Here is a 22,441-nt window from a genome sequence, read left to right as displayed (position 1 = left end):
TCGTTGTTGTTGGTTTCTGTGGCTATCCTTGGTTAGGTGTATTTTAATGTACGGGTGGTTTTAATTACTTCCGCATGTGCTTTAAATCTCTGTGTTGGGTGTTGGGTCGGCGACGCGTCCTGGGACGTTGCACACGAATCGACCTTTGCGAGGGATGTGGCGCACCGAGGAGTGCGGGGCGTGACAAGGAATTACTGGATAGATGAGTTTTGGGTGTTATTCAGCTGACGTTGGCTCGTAATGTCACGTTTAACATTGTGAAAGAGACGACCACTGCGGGTTTAATAAAAGCCATGTCGGACATGTACAAGAAGCCTTCTGCAATCAACATATTTTATTTAATGCGACATATGTTTAACTTAAAGATGGGCGAAGGTGCGTCAATTACTGATCATATTAATGAATTCAATGTGATCGTTAGTCAATTACATTCAATTGAGATTGACTTTGAAGATGAAGGACGTGCTTTGATTCTATTATCCTCATTACTTGATAGTTGGAGTACTACTGTTATTGCTGTTAGTAATTCCTCCAGGTCAGCAAGTTTGACGTTTGATGGGGTTCAAGATTTAATTCTGAGTGAGGATATCCATAGAAGAGAATCTAGTGAATATGTATCTGCTGTTTTTGTAGGTGAAAATAGAGGAAGAACTAGTATATGTGTTAGCAAGAGTAGTATAAACTTGAATAGACGAAGTTAATCTAGGACTGGTGCTGCTATCCGTTGGACTTATGGCGCTATTCGTTGGACTTGTGGCAAGAAGAGGCATCTTAGAATAGATTGCTTTAAGCTGAAAAATGACAAGGGTAAGGGAATTAGAGTTGAGTCTGCAGATGATGTTGCAGCAATAATTGATAGTATTTCGGATTGTACTGATTATGTCTTATTTGTCACTGGTGATTCGTCGTTTGATGGATGGATTATGAATTCTGGTTGTGTTGAAATAATTTGTTATCATAAAAGATGTAATTCTTGGTTAAGAGAATATGTGACTTTTGATTATGAAAAGAGGTGACTATTGGTCTAAAAAAAGTGGTTATCGATTGTTATGAAAGGAAGTTATTCTTAACATGAAAAGTGGTAATGGTTGGGGATAAGGTACCTATTCCAAAGATGTGTATTGATTAGTTGTCTGTGAATAGAGACCAAATCGTATATTATTTATTATAATCACAATTGTTCATAACTACAACTTCTCTTTTCTTCTCTTTTTGTACACACAACTTTAACAACGTATTCAAAGTGAAATTTCAAGAGAGAAATTGAGAAACTGTTAAACTCATTCTCTACGGCTTTGGTGTTCTGGAGATATATTTGTTCTAAATCCGGCAACAAGAATAGTGAGGGTAAATAATACCTTAAGGACAGTGATTGTCATCACATATCAAAGCATCAATGATCTAGTACTATTTTTCTATCTTCATCAACAATCAAATTTCCCAAACAATCTTTAGGTATTATTGTCATAGAGATGGAGACATCGACTGCATCAAGTGCTTGCAATAAGATTGCGAATTGATCCTTATGATGGAACTAATTTCATCTGTTGGAAGGACAATATGACCCTTCTTTTATCTGAATTATGTATCTTCTTTGTCTTAGATCTCAACTTGCCTGCTATCCCTAATCCAAAGGATGATGATTCTGATGAAATCAAAGCTGCAAGGAAAAGGCATGAGGATGATGAAAGGAGGTGTTGAGGAAGGATTCTCAATGCTTTGTCAGATCGTCTGTATGAAACCTTTCGATCTTACACATATCCCAGAGACATTTGGAATGCCTTGGAGACCAAATACAATATCGACAAACAAGGTACCGATAGATTTATTGCTCTGAAATATTTTGAATTTACCATGATTACGCAAATTCTGTCTCTAAACAAGTGGAGGAACTTCAAATATATGTTGCCAAACTCAAAAACCTTATAATTGAAGTTTCTGAACCTCTTCAAGTTGCTACAATTATTTCAAAATTACCTTCAACTTGGAATGATTACCGAAAGAAACTACTTCATACAACCGAGAACCTATCTGTAGATAATTTGATAAAACACATTCGAATTGAGGAAGGTTCTCGAGAACGTGAAGCTAATTACTTGAAAGAAGTTGCAAACAAAGTGCATTTTGTTGAGAATGGCAACATGAGTAGAGACAAAGAAAATAAGAGGGGAAACAGGAGGAAGTTCATTGACACCAACAACACCAATAAGTCTGGCAACAATAACACATTCAAGAAGGACAAGTCTTGCGTTACTGTGGTAAAAAAGGCCACTACAAGAAAGAGTGCTGCTATCGGAAGAAGCAAAAGGTTGACACAACAGCAAATATTATGGAGTAAAACACCAATGAATTTGTTGTTATGGTCTCTGAATTGCAAATTGAGATGGTGACTGAATTAAACATGACAACTATGAATGATTCAAAGGATTGGTGGTTTGATTCTGGTGCAACTGTGCATGTTTGCAATGATAAGAAGCAATTCAAATCTTATACACTTATGGGGAAGGAACAAATGTTGATGGGAAATCACCATACTGCAATTGTTGAAGGGACAGACACAGTTGAATTGCAATTCACTTCCGAAAAGAAATTGACTTTGATCAATGTGTTGTATGTTCTTGATATTCGTAAGAATCTTGTATTAGCAAATTTGTCGTGCAAGAATGGAATTAAAGCTATGTTAGAGGCTGATAAGCTTATCTAGTCTAAGTATGGGATGTTTGTTAGGAAAGGGTCCTCTTGTAACGGAATGTTCAAATTAAGTATTAATGAGAATTTTGTTTCTATTTTTATGCTTGAGTCATCTTCCTTGTGGCATGATAGATTATCACATGTTGGGTATAGTACTTTGAAATTTATGAATAAATGTGGTGTGATATCTTGTCATAATCTAGATAAGAAGAATTGTGAAATATGTTTACAAGCAAAGATGACTAAGAAATCATTTTCAAAGGTGGAAAGATCTACTAAAGTACTTGAACTGATGCATTCTGATATTTGTAAATTAAATGGTGTAGTAACTGGAGGTGGAAATCGTTATTTTATTACATTTATTGATGATTACTTTAGATATACTCATGTTTACGTAATGAAATCAAAGATCAAGCTTTTGATATATTCAAGATATACAAGGTTGAAGTTGAAAATCAAAAGGACTCAAAAATCGAAGTTTTGAGAAGTGATCGCGGAAGAGAATACTTCTCATAAGATTTTTCTGCATTTTGTGAGGAAAATGGTATTGTGCATCAAGTAAGTGCACCTTATAAACCACAACAAAATGGATTGGCAGAAAGAAATAATCGAATTTTGGTGGATATGGTTAATTCCATGATGTTACAAGCAAAATTGCCAATAAATTTGTAGGGAGAAGCACTTCTTATTGCATGTCTCATTCACAACAAAATTCCTTCGAAGAAATTTAAGATATCTCCATATGAATTATGGAAAGGAATGGTACTGAATATCCAATACTTTAAAGTATGGGGATGCCTCGTGTACTATAGAATTCCTTATCCTAAGTGAACCAAATTAGGACCAAGGGCGTTAAAAAGTGTATTTATTGGATATGCTGAAAATTCTAAAGCTTATCGCTTCTAATATTATTGTGGAATCAAGAGATGTTGAATTTCTTGAACACAAGTTTCTTAAAGATTTAAGTGATACCTCAGCATATTCACAAACAACAATTGACGCAAGCAATCCTACATCGATTAAAGAAAACTATTTGATTCTCCAAGCGAGCCAAGGAGAAGTCAAAGAGTGAAGAAAACGAAAGATTTCAATTTCGATTTTGTAACTCTCCTGGTAGAAGGAGATAGGGAAAATGTTGTGAATAAATTACCCATGTTATTTTATATGGGTGAAGATCCAAGGACGTTCAATGAGGAAATGGCATCTAGAGATGCATCATTTTGGAAAGAAGCAATCAATGATGAAATGGATTCGATTATTGCTAACAACATATAGACAATAGTTGAATTGCCTCCTGGATCAAATCTAATTAGAAGAAAATATAATCCAGATGGTATGTTACAAACCTTTAAAGCAAAGTTAGTAGCAAAGGGTTATAAGCAGAAAAAGGGAATTGACTACTTTGATACATATGCACCGGTTGCTTGAATAACATCCACTAGAGTTCTATTAGCTTTGGTATCAATTTATAAATTGCATGTGTATCAAATGGATGTTAAGACAGATTTTCTAAATGGTAAACTAGAAGATGAGGTGTATATGGAACAACCTGAAGGTTTTGTTCTACTTGGAAATGAGGGGTGAATTCCCTATAAAACCCCCAACTTTAGGTCAAGTCCCAAATCTGCCCCCAACTTTTTTTTATCTCAGAAAAAGCCCCAAACTTTAGGTCTAGTCCCAAATCTGCCATGAACTTTTTTTTGTCTTAAAAAAAACCCCAAACTTTAAGTTCAGTCCCAAATCTATCCCGAATTTTGTTTTGTGTAAAAAAAATTAGCAAATTTCAATTTATTTTCAAAAATATACCCCCGTGATCCGGTCCCAACTTGACGTGGCACTTCCACATCGATAACAAATCCACATCAATAAAGTAATGGGGCAATAGGTACAGACAGACGTTGCATTTTCACTTTGATAACAAATCCAACCCAACAAAAATTGTTGAAATTCTACAAAATAAAACCGTTCGAGGATATGAAAGTTAGGGATGATAACAAATCCACCCCAAAATTTTTTTTAAAAATTTAAAAAACAAAAAACCCAATTTTTAGGTTCAGTCCAAATTTGCCCCGAACTTTTCTTTGTCTAAAAAGAAACCCCATTACTTTGTTGATGTGGATTTGTTATTGACGTAGAAGTGCCACGTCAAGTTGGAACTGGATCATGGGGGTATGTTTTTTAAAATAAATTGAATTTTGGTGATTTTTTTATACAAAATAAAATTTGGGGCAGATTTGAGACTGGACTTAAAATTTGAGGTTTTTTCTGAGACAAAAAAAATTTGGTGTAGATTTGGGACTGGACCTAAAGTTTGGGGTTTTTTCTGAGACAAAAAAAAGTTCGGGGTAGATTTGGGACTTGACATAAAGTTAGGGTTTTTTTAGGGAATTAAGCCTAGAAATGAGAATAAGGTTTGTAAGTTAAAATGATTTGAAGCAGGCACCGAAATAATGGCATGAAGAATTTGATTTTGTGGTTTTATCATATGGATTTAAGCATAACAATGCTATAAGTACATTTGCACAAAATTTACCAAAGAGTATGGAGTTATAATATGCTTATACGTAGATGATATGCTCATTATTGGTACAGTATAGATGAAACTCAAAAGTATCTATCTTCTCAGTTTAAAATGAAAGATTTGGGAAAAGTGGATACAATTTTAGATATCAAAGTGATTAAACATAATTGGGGTTATACTTTAAGTCAATATCACTATGCGGAGAAAGTCATTCAAAAATACTAGTATTTGGGAATTAAAGAGTCAAATGTACCATATGATGTATCAATTAAATTGATGGTAAATACCGGGCAACCTTTAGCACAATTATAATATGCTAATGCAATTGGAAGTCTGATGTACGCTATGCATTGTACTAGACCGGATATATCATTTATTGTCTGTAAATTGTCCAAATTTACTAGTAATCCTAGTACTATGCATTGGAAGGCTATAAATAGAATTCTTGGTTATTTAAAGAAAACAATGCATTATGGTCTATTTTACGAAAGAAAACCAGCAATACTAGAAGGATATTCATATGCTAGTTGGATAACTAGCCCAATTGATAACAAGTCAACATCTAGGTGGGTCTTCAAGCTTGCAAATGGTGTAGTTTCTTAGACATCAAAGAAGCAAACATGTATAGCTCATTCAACGACGGAATCTGAATTCATATCACTATCGGCGGCCGGAAAAGAGGCTGAATGATTGCGGAATTTGCTATTGGATATAGAGTTGTGGCCACAACCAATGGCAGCTATATCTTTACATTGTGATAGTGAGGCAACTATGTATAAGGGTGCGTTTGTTTGAGGGAAAGTGTTTTCTGGGAATCCATTTTCCGAAATTTCACCCGTTTAGTTCACCGAAAATGAAAAGTCAACCGAAAACACTTTCCAGTCAAGGAAAATATTCATGTATAAAATTAGGAAAGTTAATTTCCTAATCTAAGAAGGTGAAAACACTTTTCAGAATTACTCATCTTGAATTTATTTTACTGTTCTTTTCTTTTTCTTTTTCTTTTTCTTTTTCTTTCTTTTTTCTTTTTTCTTTTCTTTCTTTTTCTTTTTTCTTTTTCCTTCTTCCTTCCTTCGCTGGTCGCCGGCCTTGGCAACAAGCCACAAGCGCGGGTTGGTGACACAAACACATTTTGAAATCATTTTCCAAATGAGATCCCCCAGAAAACTTTTTCGATCGCATATTACCAAACAAAAGAAAGCTAACCATTTTCCTAGAAATTGATTTCCTGGAAAACACTTTCTAGAAACATTGTGTTTTCCGTAAAACAAACGCAACCTAAGGCATACAATAAAATATACAATGGAAAATCTAGACGTATTAGTTTGCGACATTAAATATGTTCGACAAATTAATTACTGATGGAATTATTTCAGTAATTTATGTTTGGACAAATAATAACTTGGATGATCCATTCACTAATGGACTCTCGAGAGGTTTAATTAGTAGCACTGCCCAGGGAATGGGTCTTAGACCAATTGATAATAGTCAAGCATAGTGGAAAACCAACTTTATAATTTCTAATGAAATTATTAAAGTTAATATTGTAACTTGATGGTGATCGAGTACTGGGGCAAAAGGTTAGTACTCATGGAAAGTTAGGAGGGTGAGTGTAAGAAACACTCTTAATGAAGTTCAAGATTTTAGCAAGGCAATGCTAAGGTAATAATTTAAGAACTTTACCTATATGAACATAAGAAGTGGTGCCGCTTCTAACAAAAGTCAGATGAACTTTTGTAAATGTTCAAGAATGCAGGAGGGAGCACAAGGCCATAAAAGTTCTTAGGCATAGGAAATTTCTAACCGAATGTGTATAAATTCATATGTGTGATAATTTGATTAACAAGCGAAATCATGGTCAAAGTTTATCTACCACTTATTTCGTTAATACGATTATTTACACTAATTGAAGGTTCAAATCTTAGCGGATACCTTCTTGTATGTATGAATTTATGTAAATTAGTGCATATAACAAACTAAGTGGGGGATTGTTGAAATAGTTTGTTATCATAAAAGATGTGATTCTTGGTTAAGAGAAGACATGACTCTTGATTATGAAAAGAGGTGACTCTTCTTCTCAAAAAAGAGGTTATCGGTTGTTATGAAAGAAAATTATTCTTAACATGAAGAGTGGTGATGGTTGGGGATAAGGTACCTATTCCCTAGAGGTGTGTTGATTGCTTGTCTGTGAATAGAGACCAAATCGCATATTATTTAATATAACCACAATTGTTCATAACTACAACTTCTTCGGAACTCTTTCTTCTTCTCTTTTTATACACACAATTTTGACAACACATTCAAGGTGAAATTCTAATAGAGAAATTGAGTAATTGTTAAACTCGTTTCTTTGCGTCTTTGGTGTATATCCTAGAGGTATATTTATTCTAAACTCGACAGCAACAATAGTGTGCGCAAATAATATCTTAAGGACAGTGATTGTTGTCACGCATCAAAGCATCAAGGATCTATTACTATTTTTCTATCTTAATCAGCAATCAAATTTCCCCAACAGGTTGTTCGTTTCACGCTACATCAAACAACTTTTTTACTACGTATCAATGCATAGATAGTAGTAAAGTGGAGTTGGGGAACAACGCTGAGTGCAATGTTGTGGATGCTAGTGATATTAAAATTAGAATGCATATTAGTGTATTGTGAGGACATTGATTGGAGTGAGACATGTTCCAGAGTTGAAAAAAAACTTGATTTCTTTGAGTGCATTGGATTCAGCTGGGTGTCAGTATTCTTCAGAATGTGAAGTTCTGAAAATTGTTCAAGTTGCCTTAGTGAAAATGAAAGGAATCAAGCACAATGGTCTCTATGAACTTCAAGGTGAGATAGTGACAGAATTCATTGTGTAGACGTTAGAGGCATCTGCTTGAGAGTTTGAACTATGACATATGCGTTTGGGGCACATTAGCGAGAGAAGCCTGAAAATTCTAAGTGAAAGGAATTTGTTGTGTGGTTATATTGCTAACGAACTAAATGTATGCAGGTGCTGTGACTTAGATCAATGGTGGAAAGTGCACTTCAGTGCGATTATTAGAGAAACCACAAATATTACGGAGTTAATTCACTTGAATGTTCGTAGGTTGTTGCGGTTTCCTTCAAGAAAGAGTACCAGATTTATGCTAATAGTTGTGGATGGGTACTTGAGAAAGATATGGGTGTTTGTTCTTAGGCATGAGTTTGATGCTATTGTTAGAATCAAGCAGTTGAGAGCTTTGATTGAAAATAAGACTGGTATAGTGAGACACCGCATTAGTGTCAACAAACCACAACAGGTTGTAGAGTTGAATAGCAGAACATTACTAGAGATGGCCCATAAAATGTTCTATAGTACTAATATGGCTAGGAGATTCCTAGCGGATGCACCTAGTACGACGAGCTATCTGAAGAATAGATCCCCATAAACTACAATTGGAAATCGGACTCCCAAAGAAGTATGGTCAGGTAACGTTGCTGATTATTCTATTATTAGAATATATGGTTGCTCATGTTATATTCGAGTGAGTGATGGTAACCTCGATGAAAGGGCAAGAAAGTGCATGTTCCTAGGTTATGCACAAGATGAGTGGAGCTATTGGTTGTGGTGTTCGGAATTAAATTCATCTATTGTTAGCAAAGAAGTTGCATTTGATGAGTCTTTAGTACTTCTGGATATGAGTGTTATTGGCAGTGTGTTATATGGATGTGGGTGGTGTTCAGCTTAAGGTGGAATTGCAACCAGAAACTCCTGAGGTAACAAGTACTAGAGAAGTAATTGACATAGACGGTGCTTATAGCGAGGTGGAGCCTGAAAAGCAAACAATTGTTGTAACTGCTGATATTGACAAGGTATGTGTTCAATCTCTTGACAAATATAGATGCAACAATGGTTTTGCTTTATCTGAGGTTGTGTCAAAATATCATTATGCAGCAATTAAAGGTGCAAGTAAAGTTGGTGTTTTGATGAAGTCCACGGTTATGGCGAAGTTCAAGCGAAGCTTGGACTTGGAAGATGTCTATGGCGGTTGAGCCCATTGAGGTTGTAGGAGAGTAGGAGCAAAGTTCAAATTTTTGCGAAGCAATTGTGACTTGGCTCAAATGTCGAATCTCGAATTTGAGCCCGTTGAACGAACCCTACCCGATTTGATTTTTTTGTATAAGGCCGGTGTAAGAAAATATAATATTGCAGATTACGGATATTGTTTTCGATGCTCAAGTCGTGATAAATAATCAAGATAGTTTCTAGATTGAAGTTGGAGTCTAAGGCTTGAAATTGGAAAATCCAACATGCACTTTGAGTTAATAATTGACTCGGTCAACAATGGGTCAGAGAAAGAAGAAACAAAATATACAGAACTATTCTGTGTTTTTGGATTTGGCCTAGGAGAGTAGAAAATTGAGGAAGGTTAACCGTGTCTCACAGATTTGCTTCTCCTGATTGAATTTGGCAATATATATATTTCTTGAACTTGGCCTGGAAAAAAAAACTCTTGAAGTGCCGATTTCATCGAGTTCTTGGGGTTTATCTTCGTGGGTTTTGTTCGTGGAATTACACAAAGAATTTATGTGTTTAAGATAATTAAATTTTGTGTTAAGATTTGTTAATTCGTTCGTGAAATGAAAATATTATTTAATGAGGAATTGTGGGCTAACACTATGTAAGTTATTGGGTGTAATTGGAGCTTGGAAAACATCGAGAGAGTTTGAGGTGATTCGAGTGTGGTTGTAATCTCCATTGTATCGTTTGATTTATAGTGAAATTCGTTACTGCTCTCACCATGGACGTAAGTCATTATGACTGAATCATGTAAATTTCATGCTCGATTTACTTTCTTAAGCTATCTATTTTTACTGTTCAATCGCTTCTTCTCGTGATAAGATCTGTGGTACCTCAGCGTCAATCCAAACTCGCTGGATAACACCAGATTGGATAAAACCTGAGCCCTCGCAGTGCAACTTGGGACATGGACTGGTCAACGACTAACTACTGGTCTTCTTAAACGCCAAACTCATAAAAATAAAGGAGTACCAGAGCGAGGCCTCCAATGGCCGCTCCTCCTAAGAAACTTCCCATATGATGACTAACAAGTTTGGCCGCAGGATAAGTTTTAACTACGACTTTTGTAATGTATCACTTAAGGATCTCTCTCTTCTTTTCGTTCATCTCATTCTCCGTTGTTGCTTCTAAGACCAAGAAACTCCTCTCCCTTTTTACCTCTTCGAAAAATCCAGAAAAGAAAAAAACTGAGAAAAGCATCCTCTGCAAATCTCGGGACTGGTGACCCATCGAAAGTTTTGGATTTCTTGACTTGTTTGGTCTTTGAAGACGGAAAGAACCAGAGATGCCGGTTGATTTTGCAGGAGCTGCTGTGGGAACAGCATTCGGCGAGCTGTTCTCTGTCGTTGAGAACGTACTGCAAACCGTTAGAGCATTTGGTCCCCAGCTGAAGAAGATCAACAACACCTTGAGCAAAATCGACCCAATCATCAAGGATTGGGACGAGTACAACAGACGGCTGGACCGTAGTCTGACAGATATGCGTCCGATCAAGGCCCTATTGAATAAAGGCAAAAACCTGGTCGAGAAGTGTTCAAGGATCAACCCGCTCAACGTTTTCCAGAAGTATATGCACTCGAAAAAGCTGACCAAGTTTGATGCAGAAGTCCTGAGGGAGTTCCAGATTTACATCCCACTGCTGAATGCGAGAAACAACAGCGAGATATTGTGGGAGGTGAAGGAGATGAGGATGGAATTCAAAGAGTTGATCCGTTTTGGTCAAGTGAGCGGCGGGGCCCTCCAGAGCGGGCTCGGGGCTTCAGGCAACCTCGCAGTCCCTGAGGCACCCGATTTCATTGTCGGGTTGGAGGTAGAGGCGTCCTTGAGGAAGCTCAAGGGGCGGTTGCTCGAGGAGGGAGTGTCTGTGATTGTTGTGACCGCCCCAGGCGGCTGCGGGAAGACCACTCTGCTTACGAAGTTGTGTCATGACATGGACATTGAAGGTATGTGTGATTAGGGTTTTGATTGATCCAGAACTAATTAAAGTAGGGATGAATTCATTGATTGATCCCTGCCAATCGGTCACCTCAATAGCTTTTGGTTAGCCATTTATGTGTATAGGAGCTATTGCCTGAACAATGTTCCACTTGTGCACACATATTGGAGTGATTGAATCCCATTACCTGTTCTTTCTGTCAAGCAATAAAGTTCCTTGTAGATGTGAATGTTTGCACAAAGAACTACTTGGGTTTTATGCAAATGGATGTTTCATCGTTTAAAACAATAGTTTTCTCATGGTTTATTTTCGGGTTTGATATCATGTCCAATCTGATATATCTTTCCCAAGCAAATGCAATAACTCACCTCTGTTTGATTCTGCTGAGTGCCTTCCTTAATCAGTTGAACCCTCCTCTTCACACGCCATAGGATTCGCACTCATTTTTTCTGTTATACGGTATCTTCTTAGCTCAGCTTCTTATTCTACCAAATTCAATAAACTAGAAGTGTCGTGGCAAATTTTCATGCTCTTTGCAAGTGATAGGAGTCAAACTTACTGTGGTTTGCATATAGGCAAATTCAACAACAACATCATGTTCGTCCCTGTCTCAAAGAAGCCCAACCTGATAGACATTATCAGGAAAATGATTCAGCATAAGGGTTTCAAGGTACCTGTGATTGAAACAGAAGATCATGCAGTTCATTACTTGCAGCGACTGCTCATCATAATAGGACAGAATCCTGTGTTGCTTGTGCTGGACGATGTCTGGACCAACTCACATTCCATAATTGAGAAATTTGTCTTCAAGGAGATCAAACATTACAAGATTGTGGTGACATCAAGATACGAGTTTCCTGCTTATCGTCCTGTGCATCACCTGAACCCACTGACTCATGGCGAAGCCCTGGAACTTTTTCGTCAATCTGTTACTGTTGATGATAGTAGCATGGATGCACCAGATGATGAGCTCTTGGAACAGGTTTACTCTTGCTCGAGTACATCCATTATAGGATTTCTTATGGTTATCGAAACTGAGTTTAACTTTTTTCTTGAAAGAAATTGTTCAATGAAATTTAACCTGCCTATCGTTACTTTGATCTCTTTATGATCAAATAGAGGCCTTGGTTTGTCTAATCACCATTCCTGTCAAAGTTCCCATAATTGTTTCTGTTTTCTTTTTCTGTGGCAGATAGTGAAACGCTGCAAGGGATTGCCATTGGCTCTTACAGTCATTGCCAAGTCTCTCCGAGGAAAGGATCGTTCGTTCTGGGAAACAAAGCTTCTTGATTGGTCCTGTTCGGGTTTGGACAGTGACATTCTAGATTGCCTCAGAAAAAGCTTGGATGACTTGGATGGTAACCCTTCGATCAAGGAACGTTTCATGGACCTCGGCTTGTTTCCGGAGGATCGCAAGATCCCTGCCACTGTGCTTATTGATATGTGGGTGGAATTGTACAAGCTAGATTTCGATGGGGTGCATGCCATTGCTGACCTCAATAAACTCGTTTACAGGAACCTAGCTGATCTCGTAGTCACCAGGTATGGCTCTGAAGTTCGTTTTGTTCTCTCATTCTAACTTTCCTAGTTTTCTACTGCTCTAAGAGTACCTCATCAGATTCTAGTTGGCATATGATTAGTTTTCCCTGATATGTGATAGCTGAAATGCGTCTGTGAAATGGACAAAGGCATGATCAGATCTTTGCACCAAGATTGAGAGAGTAAATTACGCGCAACCTAACTTTCTGTTTCCCCAAAAATGGGCATAATAGATATTTAGAATCCACACCATAATTACCGCACCTGACGTTCAGCTATAGTGTGTTCGTCATTGTAAAGGTCAAGTGGATTATGCAAAGGTCTGTAAAGAACATTTTTATCTCCTGACTTAATTTCTTAAACGTGGGAAGGATCATATGTCTTTCTTTACTAGTAAATTGGTATCATCAAATGCCTTGCATTAGATTTGAGCACCAAAACTCGAGTGCAAATGGTTATATCCGAGTGTTTGATTGCATACATACAGGAGAGATTCAAGTGAGGACGAGGACAAATGTTACAGCAGCCACTATGCTATGCAGCATGATCTGCTCAGAGAGTTGGCTATCGTGGAGTGCAACCAGCAGGGGGAAGTAGAGAAGAGAGAGAGACTTATTCTGGACTTGACCGGAAATAATTTTCCCGATTGGTGGAGCGAGCAAAAGCAGCTGACTCTCGGTGCTCGTCTAGTGTCCATCTCCACAGGTTGGGAACTCTCTCTCTCTCTCTCTCTCTCTCACACACAATGACCTCCAGGGAAAAATTCAGTTGGTAGTTAAATTACCTTTTAACCTTCTATGTTCATAATGCAGATGGAACATTCTCAACACCCTGGCCAAATCTTGAATTGCCTGAAGCTGAGGCTCTTGTCCTGAACTTCGAGACCAACATTCAAACCAAAACTTATGCTTTGCCGAAATTCATTGAGAAAGCAGATAAGCTGAAGGCCCTCATAATAACAAACTATAGTTTCTTTCCAGCTGAGTTGGGCAATTTTCATGTCGTTGGGTCCAATTTAAGGAGGATCAGGCTCGAGCGCATCACCGTTCCTTTCCTGAGCATGGGAAAGCTACGCCTACACAGTCTACGAAAGATATCATTTTTCATGTGCGACATCAGTCAGGCTTCGACGTCTGACGACACCAAAATCTCCGATGCAATGCCAAACTTAGTGGAGCTCCACATCGACTATTGCAACGATCTTATGACATTACCGGATGGCATCTGTGAGATAAAGCCTCTGAGAAAGCTTAGCATCACAAACTGCCATAATTTCTCAGAACTCCCTGAACAGATTGGGCAATCGGCGTCCCTCGAAGTGGTTAGGCTTAATTCCTGCACAAACTTGTCGCAGTTACCGGACTCTATTGGAACCCTCGAAAAATTGATATCTCTCAATATATCTGATTGCCTGAGTCTGAGCACTTTGCCCAATCAAATTGGTCAACTAGTTAGTCTAAAGAGGATGAACATGAAAGGATGTTTGAGGTTGTCTGAGTTGCCACGGTCAATCGTGAAGCTGAGAAACTTGAGGAAGGTGGTTTGTGACAAAGGGAAAGAAGTCCTGTGGGAGCCTCTCAAGAGTAGTCTCAATGCCTTGAATATAATAGCGTCCAAAGAAGAAGAGGCTAACTTAGATTGGCTGCGTGATTAAGAAGAAGGCGATCAACCTCGCTGGACTTTTTTTCCATATTAAATGTTGTCTTTGTACTATTTTTTTAATTTTGTGTTGTTTGTTAAATTTATTTCTTGTACTTAGCCTCTTTTTTTTTTTTTTTAATGTTGAGGGCCGTGGCTGATCGGACCAAATAATAGATGAGTAGCGCCACACCATTTTTTTAATGTTTCTGAGTCAGAATTGTTTTCCTTTTACCTTTTCTTCTTTCCATTTCTTTTCTTTCTTTCTCCTTCCTCCTCCTCCGTCTGGCACCCAGAACGCCGCTGCAAATCATAACCACCGTGTGCCTACCGTCACTGTCGTCACCGAGGCCTAACTTGTGGCGCCTTACCACCATCACGACTTCAGCATCACCTTTTCTCTCTCTCTCTCTCTCTCTCTCTCTCTCTGACCAAAAGATTCTCTCTATCTCTCAAATTTGTATTAGGATTCGCCGCACAATTACAAAGAAATTAAAGAATAAAAGCGAAAAAGAGAATTTGAGACGTGGGATTTTATCCTAGTTCACGCTTAAATTAGGGCTATGTCCGGTTAAGGATTCCACTATAATTAGCACATCGCACTTCTCTGTTACATCTCTCAATTACAAAATGAAGAATATATATAGGCAGTAATTTGATTCAAAATAGGAATATGAGGTCGTGGCAGCCTTAAATCGGAGATCACGACCTCGAATATGAGGTTACATGTCTCAAATCTGATGAGAGAGAGAGAGAGAGGTGCTTGCAATGTCGTGTGAGTGAAGCTTTTGGTGGTGTTCAAGCCCAGCTTTAGTGTGGTAGTGGGGAAAATTGTCAAATCAGTCCTAAACCTATTGTACGGCGGCCAATTTAGTCCTAAACCTTTTAATTTTGCCAATTCAGTTATAAACCTTTCTAATTCTTGCCAATTCAGTCCTTCCGGCCAATTTTGGCCGGCCGGCGCTGACGTGGCCGCCGGCCGGCGCCGGCCGTCCGGTCAACGCTGACGTGGCAATTTTTAATTATTTTTTTTTCAATTTTTTAATATTTTTTTTCTTTTTCTTTTTTTTTTTTCTGCTGCCTCCCCTCTGGCCGGTCCGGCGACCGGCGGCCGGCCAGAGGGGAGGGCCGGCGAGGCCTCTAGCGAAGCTCGCCCCGCCGGCCACCGGCAAGGGCGAGCCTCGCCGGCCCCGGGCCGGGCGAGGCCGGGTCGGCCTCGCCTCGCCGTCGCGACCCGGGCGACGGCGAGGTCGAGCCTCGCTAGATCCGGGCGAGGCTCGACCTCGCCGTCGAAATCCAAGCGACGGCGAGGCGAGGCGAGGTCGAGCCTCGCCGTCGCCGCGGGTCGCGACGGCGAGGTCGAGCCTTGCCCGGATCCGGCGAGGCTCGACCTCGCCTCGCCGTCGCAACCCGGACGACGGTGAGGCTCAACCTCGCCTCGCCTCGCCGTCGCCCGGGTCGCGACGGCGAGGCGAGGTGAGGCGAGGTCGAGCCTCGCCGGATCCGGGCGAGGCTCGACCTCGCCGTGCCCGGGTCGCGACGGCGAGGCGAGGCGAGGTTGAGCCTCGCCGTCGCCCGGGTTGCAACGGGGAGGCGAGGCTCGCCCTCGCCGGTGGCCGGCGGGGCGAGCTTCGCCAGAGGCCTCGCCGGCCCTCCCCTCTGGCCGGCCGCCGGTCGCCGGACCGGCCAGAGGGTAGGCAGCAAAAAAAAAAAAGATTAAAAAATTGAAAAATTAATTAAAAATTGCCACGTCAATGTTGACCAGACGGCCGGCGCCGGCCGGCGGCCACGTCAGCGCCGGCCGGCCAAAATTGGCCGGAAGGACTGAATTGGCAAGAATTAGAAAGGTTTATAATTGAATTGGCAAAATTAAAAGGTTTAGGACTGAATTGGCCGCCGTACAATAGGTTTAGGACTGATTTGACAATTTTCCCTGTGGTAGTGGCTGTATTTGTGGTGCATCGGCGGACAATCGTTGCCGGTGGTGGCGTTGCTTCGGCAATGGTGGTGCTGCGGGGGAAGACTAGTAGAGTATAAAAGGAGGTAGGAGAGAGAGAAGCATGCAGCAAAAAATTAAGGCTTATTGAGGTTTGGATTATTTATTTAGTTCTTGTAAATTCCACGAATGGAAATGACTTTAGTTGTCCCTAATTATTTTACAGGATCCCCATCTTTATTATTAAGTCATCCACCCTCTGGATGAACCTTTTTGACTAGGAATAGATAATTAATTTGGCAACTGGGTAAGGTCTTGGTTTTCATAACTTATTCAACGGATAAAGGATGGGGAAAATAATAAATTCAATAACTTTTTACTTCGACCGGTCATGTTGTTGGGTCACATGGACATGTTGTGATGTGCATATCATGTAGAATAAAAGACAGGTCCTTGAAATTTAACTTAATCACTTTTGTCAAGTCTTGTGTGACATAGAGAAATAAATCGAAAAATAAAAAAAATTATAAACTGCAGTAACCACCGTGCTTAAATAAAAAAAGGATTAATATCACGAAAAACCTCAAACCGGTACACCTGTAACAAATTTACCTTGAACTAAATTTTTTACCACAAAAAATCAGAGACTGGTACACCTGTGATAAATTTACTCCAAACTAATTTTTTGATCACCAAAAACGCCTAACTAGTATATTTGTGACAAATTTACTCTCCGTTAATTGGATTAATATCACCAAAAATCACAAATTGATAAACCTATGACAAATGGAGAGGTAAAACTCTAAATTGATATGCTCGTCAACTGCCACGTGTCATAACTTCAGCAATTTAACGGTAAAATTTAATGAAAATTAATGGAGAGTAAATTTGTCACAGGTATACCAATTTGGGATTTTTGGTGGTAAAAAAATTAGTTTCATAGGTGTACCAGTTTGAAGTTTTTCGTGATATTAACCTAAAAAAAATATGTATTACTTCCTGCGGAATTATTTGTAAGAAATTTCTCGTCTTTGGTGTGAACTTGGACTATATTATTGTTCCTTCTAGATGGATTGGAGTGTCGTTGATTGGCTACTGGTGTGAAAAGAAGAAGAGAAGGTATGAAGAATCAAAATTCTGTGAAACTTCGAGGTATGAGCTGATGAATTTTCTGCGTAGGGTCCAAGCAAAATGGCGACGTCGCTGAGGTCGTCTTCTTGATGCAGTCCAGCTGACGTTGGACAGGCAAGGCTTAGCACACGTGATGTCATTGTACCACCACGATGTTTTATCGTCCAACGCGTTACTTCATGGTTGGTTTCTTCCTGGAATGTTGTGGCCTTTACGCAGTCTACGTCTCTGACGTTTTTCATCCCCAGCATGCATATGAATATTCTCAAGTTAATCTGATTTGAACAAGTGAAAATTATGACTCAAAACAGAAATTCTTATGCCATGATGCATCCAATTCAAAGAAGTTAAGTTATTGCAATAGAGAAATATATAGATAGTGCGGGGACCGGGATCGACTAAATTTAAGAGGTAAACATTGTTTGATTAAGCAATCAAGAGAGGGGTGAATTGGTTCTTTTAAGAGAACAGAGACTAATTTTATAGAATCAACCCCAATAAATATATGCTTCTACGCGGAAAATGAACTAGTAATATAAACATCGATTAAAAAAAAACTAGCGATATAAAATTAAAGAGTCTTAGGAAATCAAAGGCTTTGTAGGGATGCTTGCCCTTCTCCACACGTAACAGAACTCCCTATCTACAAATCTTTGATTTCACAATAGACCAGTCACCTACATATGCACAGCTATATAGTTTACTTCTCTAAAATTTAGGATATTGGGGTCTAATCGGCCTAGATTAATAAATCCGATTAAATCCCCAAAAACACTCCTGTCTTGTATACCGCGCTGCCTCAATATTGTGGGGAAGGGTCCTAATGAGCCCACCTCTAGAGCGGCGCGATGCCGAACACTAGTGGTGCACCCGAGCTCCCAAATTTCACTGTGAAGCGGGATGTCTGCACATATAAATGTTTTTATGGACGTATGTATAAAGAAAGAGAGGGTGGTTGGTTAAAATGTTTTCAATTTTTGGTGGGATTTTCTAAGTTTACCATAAAACCTAAAGAAAAAACCTTAAAAAAAACCCCAAAATCATGCTCCCGGTGATATAATTATCCTAAACTTTTTTTTGACAACAAAAATCCCAAACTTGTACATATCTGACACATTTACCCTACGTCAATGAACACTGCTAAAAATTTGCCTTCCAGGACAGTAGAAGGCAAACTATGTTGATGTGGCACTTATATGACTTAAGCAAAACAAGGACGACGTCATGTTGACAGAAAAATCATATGACGGATGTTGACACCTAATTTTGCCAGTCTAGTAAGTCGTCACTCTCTCAGGAGATATAAATGGGCCAAAATGGCATACAAAAACAAGAGAAGGACAATTAGGTGAAATAGAAAAATTATTAGAATTATTATTTGAAAGCGCATAATAAAAATTTGCTTAATTAAGTGGTATCTGCATTGCTTTACACTGGTCATTAATAATAGCTTGAGGGGCGTTCCCTGACATGCAATCAAGCCAAGCCTTAAACAACTAGATGAAAGAGCTTGTTGTCTAATTTGCAAGCAAATCCTAACAAAAGTGATTGGCCAATGACCATGATGGTTGACGCCGACAAATAGAGCAAAAGGCATGCCATATTTATTTGTCAAATAAGTATCTTATGTGACTACATCTCCAAGATATCTATATGTGTCTCTTGATCGTGCATCTACGCAAAAAACATTATGCGGTCTCTGTTCATCATCCAAATCAAGCATATAATAAAAATTGTAATTTTTCAACTCCATGGTTAAAAAATAATTGATAAGTGCTTGCCCATCTCCTTCTTGCAATTACAACTTTTTTGTACTTTGTAACATGATTTGTAACCTCTTTTTTTTTTTTGATTTAAGTTCTCATGCCATCCTTTTTCAACAACCAACGCTTGAAATGGGAATAAGGACATTAAAAGTGCCAAAATACTTTATATTTTCATTGTGGGTCAAGTGAACTTTCATATGCTCCTAGCTTTGAGGCAAATAACGGATTCCTCCTTACACTTGCTGTTCATTAGTTAATATGTGGCCAACATCTTTTAGTTCACTAATCATGTTTGACATACGCCTCAAATGTTATTTCATGATTTGTCCATGAGGCATGTTATAAGAGTCCAACCTTAGAGTGAGCTGTCTCAGTTTGATAATAGATATTTAACCAAACCTGGCTGCTAATGCTGCCCCGCATGACTTTGGCAATGTCAAAGTGCCTGAGCTCCCGCATGCATGATATCATTTTCCATTCTACTCAGAAACGTAATGCGAGCAATACATTTGTTTTTCTTCTATACAGTAAATGCTTCTTTATCCCTTCTGTGTTGTGTAGTATTTCCATCTTCCGGTTCTTCCATAACTAGATTAAGAGCTTCTAGTGCTTCTTGTGCTTCAAACACATACTGGATTTTCATATTCCAGATTTCATAATTTTTGCCGTTCAGTTTCTCTCCTTTGTGGAGCTCAACTTAGATATTCTTATTTGCTGAAGCCATTAAATTCAAACACAAATTTTTTTTTCAGACATATGTGCACGAATTATTAATGCCTAACATGTATGCATCAATTTTACATAAACTAATTACATTAATGAATACTTTCACATAAGGTTTTACATTCGAAAGATCATTATGTTCCCAATCATCATCTAAAATCCTTATTTGAAATTATCATTAATATAATTATTTATGGAAAATTAAGTTCTTTAGAGTTACTAAAACTTTCTAGAACTTCTCACTTATAATATCACATGAATAACACAATATAAAAAACAATGCTATTGAATATACATTAACTAAATATCCCATAAACAATGCATAAGTCTAACGAGAAAGAAAATATCAACATATAAAAGTTTGCTAGTGACAACATATCTTAAAGAAATAACGTCATTATTTCTTAATCTTCATAAAAACAGGGATAGACTCATAAAAATCCAAAGGAAATTTTATAGTTGAATTTGGTAGCCAAGGGAAGACCATTACTGGATGTACTGATTTGCGCTAGGTCAGATTCATTGCATGTGTGTCTTCGTTGCCCCAATCTTTATATACTATTTTAGAAAAGCTTCCACAAGAAAATCATATTGTGGACATTCGTCAAATTCCCAAAGATCATCAATGATTGTGTGCAATTCTTTAGGAAGTGTGTTTCTCAAGGCCTCGATTTTGTCAGCATTTTTCATAAGGTAACCTTCCCAAATTACATGTTGTATCATTTTGTTGATCTTGATAACATGTTCTAACATGTCAATATTACCATCCCATCGATAATCGGCCAATTCTTTTCTTGACCTTAAAAGGTTCAATTTCTATGCCTCCATCCTTGGTATCTTGGGAGTGTGAATGGTTTGAACCATTGTTTCTGTAACAAATGAAGAATAATAAGGGATTACTCACAATCCATGATACAACAAAATATTGGGAAATTTTATTTATTTATTTATCTATTTTATTAGTATTTATTTATTATTTTAATAAAAAAAATCAGGAAATGGAAGAAAAGTAATTTTGGCGGAGAGGAGGGTTGCAGGCGTGCACGCGCTTGCATGTCCGCCGCGTTAAAAAAAATCAGTGACTTGCGGTCATGTGCGGGGGCGCATGGGACAGTCCTCGGAGGCGCGCTACCCACCATCTTGCTTGTCTCAATGAGATCTATCATCCTATGTGATGAAAAACAATTTTCATCGAAAAAAAAGTTTCGAGAAAGACCCAAACAGTACGGTTGTCTTCAACTTCGAGTCGCTTCTAATTTCCAGGTTCGTATTGACCATCCATACAACAATTTCAGGGCATTATTAATGATCTACTTATCAAACAATAAGTAAAAAACTCGACATCAAAACAAAGCAGAAATCATAACGTGAGCTCTTATACTAATGAAAGGAAAGATTTTCCATATATCGAAGGAAACATATTCCATATTTCAACACATGAGAAACATGCCCAGGAAATTCTTGTATTACTCATCGAACTGGGTATTTCACATCTTGGAACATACCTTATTTCCATAGATTTTTTTTTTTTGGTCTGTCCTTATTTCCATAGATTAAATGTCCTTATTATAGCCTTGAGAGAGAGAGAGAGAGAGAGAGAGAGAGAGAGAGAGAGAGAGAGAGAGAGAGAGAGAGAGAGAGAGAGAGAGAGAGAGAGAGAGTTCTTCTTTCTTGCTTTTGTTTTCTTCATTTGTTGAGAGAACTACACAAAGAAACCTTTCTTTCACTTCTTCACACACACAAAAGTGAAAGAACGTAACCTCTTTTTGGTGGTTTCATTGCAGCAAATAACTGCATTTCACTTTTGCAGCATATGAGCTGGGTTAGCCCAACATGGGCGGCCCACCCCTAAAACCCATTAATTTTTATATCCTACCCAATCGAAAAATTATCTTGCTCTTTATTCCCCGGATCTGACATTACAAATTATATTCGTAGTATATGACCTCATCTAATATGTTCGAAATGCACTACCAAGCATTTAATCGGAGAATTTGTATTTTACCATCGACATCAAATACTAACTTTTAATTCAAAAGCTCACATGGTGGATTAAAATGTTTTCAATTTTTAGTGGGACCTACTAAGTTTACTATAAAATCTATCAAAATCATGATTGAATTGGATTATAGTGCACGCAAATAAAATAATCCATTCATGATAGGAAGAAGAATAACCTTGGCCATTACGCGCTTAACTAATGGTCTTGTGCCATTCATGATAAACGGGTCGTTCTGAAAATTGCGCAACCTAATTTTGTCCATTCCTTCTCAACGGTTTGTCCACTGGAACTACCTCGGGGTCAATCCAAACTCGCTGGATAACCCGGGTTTGGATGAAAGTCGCCGATGGCTTTCTCTTAACAAAGACTTTAAACCTAGGCCCATGCAACTTGCGACATGGGACATGGTCGACGACTAACGACAGGTCTTCGCCAACGCCAGAGTCAATATAAAGTAAAGGAGTACCAGAGCGAAGAAACTTCTTACATAATGACTAAAACGTTTGGCCG

The 22,441-nt window shown here is 38.5% G+C and overlaps 1 protein-coding gene across 1 annotated transcript; it reads left to right on the top strand.

The window, feature by feature from the left end:
* The first annotated feature begins 10,237 nt into the window (after positions 1-10,237).
* Positions 10,238-14,581, top strand: LOC115690131 (probable disease resistance protein At5g66900). The gene is made up of 5 exons (XM_030616382.2): positions 10,238-11,203; positions 11,772-12,178; positions 12,389-12,738; positions 13,223-13,440; positions 13,548-14,581. Exons 1-5 carry the CDS (start codon positions 10,546-10,548, stop codon positions 14,387-14,389), a joined length of 2,475 nt encoding a protein of 824 aa, XP_030472242.1. The 5' UTR covers positions 10,238-10,545; the 3' UTR covers positions 14,390-14,581.
* Positions 14,582-22,441: the final 7,860 nt, after the last annotated feature.

This window comes from Syzygium oleosum, unplaced genomic scaffold (genome assembly GCF_021117445.2).
Source record: "Syzygium oleosum isolate NSW1041296 unplaced genomic scaffold, Sole_v2.1 Sole_v2.08, whole genome shotgun sequence".
Classification (NCBI taxonomy): Eukaryota; Viridiplantae; Streptophyta; class Magnoliopsida; order Myrtales; family Myrtaceae; genus Syzygium; species Syzygium oleosum.
The sequence above is the reverse complement of the archived record's forward strand: the minus strand, read 5'-3'. Positions and strand labels throughout refer to the sequence as shown.